Source organism: Leptopilina boulardi, unplaced genomic scaffold (genome assembly GCF_019393585.1).
Source record: "Leptopilina boulardi isolate dan_hultmark-lab unplaced genomic scaffold, ZJU_Lbou_2.1 LbouV2_122, whole genome shotgun sequence".
Classification (NCBI taxonomy): Eukaryota; Metazoa; Arthropoda; class Insecta; order Hymenoptera; family Figitidae; genus Leptopilina; species Leptopilina boulardi.
The window spans coordinates 2091116-2093911 of NW_026137666.1; the positions used below are offsets into that span (position 1 = coordinate 2091116).

Consider the following 2796-nt stretch of genomic DNA (forward strand, 5'->3'; position numbering starts at 1 on the left):
ACATGTTCAAGTAATGTTCTTAAATAAGTTCAGCATCCGGAATTGAGACATGTTCTTGTACCAGAACTTGTACAAAATCCTGGACAAGAAAATATACTTATACAAGAAAATGTACATGTCCTTGTATACATATATTTTTTTGTGCAGGTTTAATGTACATTTTCTTGTACCAGATGTTGAACATGTTCTTGTACATGTTCATTTATGTTTTTTAAATTAAAAACTTTAAAGGCTGCGCAGTAGTTTTCTTAACCCTTTCACACTCCAGCCAAACTGAGAAATGAAAAAAAGAAATTTAAAGTGGTATTTTTGATAATTTTTATTAGTTACTGTTATTATTTATTTAGTCAGCTTTACTATTTTGTTAGTAAAGTGATTAATTAATAGTTATTACAACAAACTAATTAGTTAAACCAACTAATAAAATAGTTATGCCAACGAATAAAAATGGTAACCACAATTAATAAATTAGCAGCAGTATAGTTTACTAACTAAGAATAATCACCTCAAAAATAGTAACCCCAACTAATCTTTTTTTTCTCAGTAAATTCATCCAAGTTTTTTGAAATCGCTGTTTACAAATCCGCAGTTATTTTTTTAAATTAAAAAAACTAGATCCGGAACATTTAAAAATACCTCGATTTAATATTTTAAATGTTAAATTTAATATTTTAATTTAATAATTAAATTAATTAATGAATTTTATTTTTTAATTAATTAATTAATTTTTAATTATTTTTAAATGCAATATTCCACTACTGCGTTAAACATACATTTAAAATAGGGCGGGCTTTTCCCAGGCATGCGGAAAGATGGGAATTTCAATATTAGTTGAAAGTTCTGTCGGTAGAGGGACATTTCTTTTTTTGCTTTTGCTAGTGACCTGTCTTCTTCATAGCATACATTCACACATGCTGAATAGGTTTTTTCGCATCTTTTAACATTATTGTTGGATTTTTTGAAAATTTTGTAGAGTACTTATTCCTAATATTGCTGCACTGCACGTAGGTGTTTTGTTTTGTAGTTTTTGGTATATTACTATTTATAGACACAACCGGAATAAAATTTCCACCAACTAATTTTTTTATTTAAAATTTATTGTTTCGTCTAACGCGGATTTATGAGTTTTCGAAAAAGCGACTATTCGCTTCCATCTGATCTATCTGATTCAGAAGTAGATGGAGATTCAGATGATAAATTTACTGATCTTTAGAATCAGTCTTCATTATACAATTATCTGGACTGAGAATGTTAGAAATTTTACCACTGAACTCAGTTTTGAACGAGAACCAGAAATTGCTGTTGAAACAAATAAAAAATTTAAAGAGATAGATTACTTTAATCTTTTCTTTTATGAAAACATTCTTAAAGCCATTGTTCAGCAGAGTAATTTGCATCGAAGTCAAAAACAAGGAATTGGGAAATATGATTATGATTTGACATTTACAGAACTTCAAGCTTGGATTGGAATGATAATATTAATGGGGATACATCGTTTGCCACGAATCGAAAATTATTGGTCTACAGATCCTGCGCTTAGAGTTGACTTTATCGCTAAAATAATGCCACGTGATACATTTCGAAAGATAACTGAAATTCTCCATATTAATGATAATAATAATAATAATCTTCCAAAGACTCAGCCAAATTATGATAAACTTTTTAAACTTCGTCCTCTCATTGATCATCTTCATGAAAAAATTAAAGTGCTTTACACTCCTTCGAAAACTTTATCAGTAGATGAATCCATGTTAAAGTTTAAAGGAAGATCAAGCCTTAAACAATATATGCCACAAAAACCAATTAAAAGAAGCTATAAAGTGTGGTGTTTGGCTGATTCGAAAACATCTTATATTGCAAATTTCGAAGTTTATACTGGAAAATGCAATGATAATCAGTCAAATGACACACTTGGTGAACGGGTAGTAATTAAACTTACTCGTGAACTTCAAGGAACCTTTTCATTGGTTGCTTATGACAACTTTTTTACATCAGTAAATCTTGTTGAGGAACTCCGTAATACAGGGATTTATTCTGTTGGCACTGTCCGAACAAATAGAAAAGGATTGCCGGAAATGATGAAAGAAAAAAAGTTACAACGAAGGGAATATGAATTTAAGACGACTAACAATGTCACAGCTATAAAGTGGATGTATTCAAAAATTGTTACAGTTCTTTCGTCAGCTCATAATCCTCTAACCATTTCGACTGTTAAAAGAACTCTTAAAACTGGAGAAAAAATTGTTGTGTCCTGTCAAATAGCTGTAGCAGTTTACAATAGCATAATGGGTGGTGTTGTCGGATTTGATCAAAGAAAATAAGTTTAAAGCATAGGAAGACGTTCAAATAAATGGTGGCATCAAGTTTATTACTTCCTAGTTGACTTAGCTATTGTGAATGCTTACATGCTATACACAATTGATAAGAAAAGCAAAATTGATCAATTAGATTTTCGACTTCTTTTAGCTAAACAACTAATTACAAAGCATTCAGAAAAGAAAAAAAAAGCGGCAAATATTCCATCTTCGAGCCAGAAAAGAAAAAGTTTTGATTCCACTTCAGAAGATGTTAGAAACCATATGCCAGACTTTATTGAGAATCGTCGACGTTTCGTGTTTTGTAGCACAAAAGTTTCAGAAAAGCGAACGAATATTTTATGCGTGGAATGTAATGTTTCATTGTGCGTCAAAGAATGTTTTCAAAAATATGATGGGAAGTAAATAGTTAAAAAAATAAACTATACTCTTAAAAATGATAAGTAGAGTTTAGTACAGTGTTTATGTAGGCCTCTAGGCT

General features: G+C 30.1%; 1 protein-coding gene across 1 annotated transcript; it reads left to right on the top strand.

The window, feature by feature from the left end:
• The first annotated feature begins 1178 nt into the window (after window positions 1-1178).
• LOC127287310 (piggyBac transposable element-derived protein 4-like) lies at window positions 1179-2321 on the top strand. The gene has a single exon (XM_051314152.1). It carries the CDS (start codon window positions 1179-1181, stop codon window positions 2319-2321), a length of 1143 nt encoding a protein of 380 aa, XP_051170109.1.
• Window positions 2322-2796: the final 475 nt, after the last annotated feature.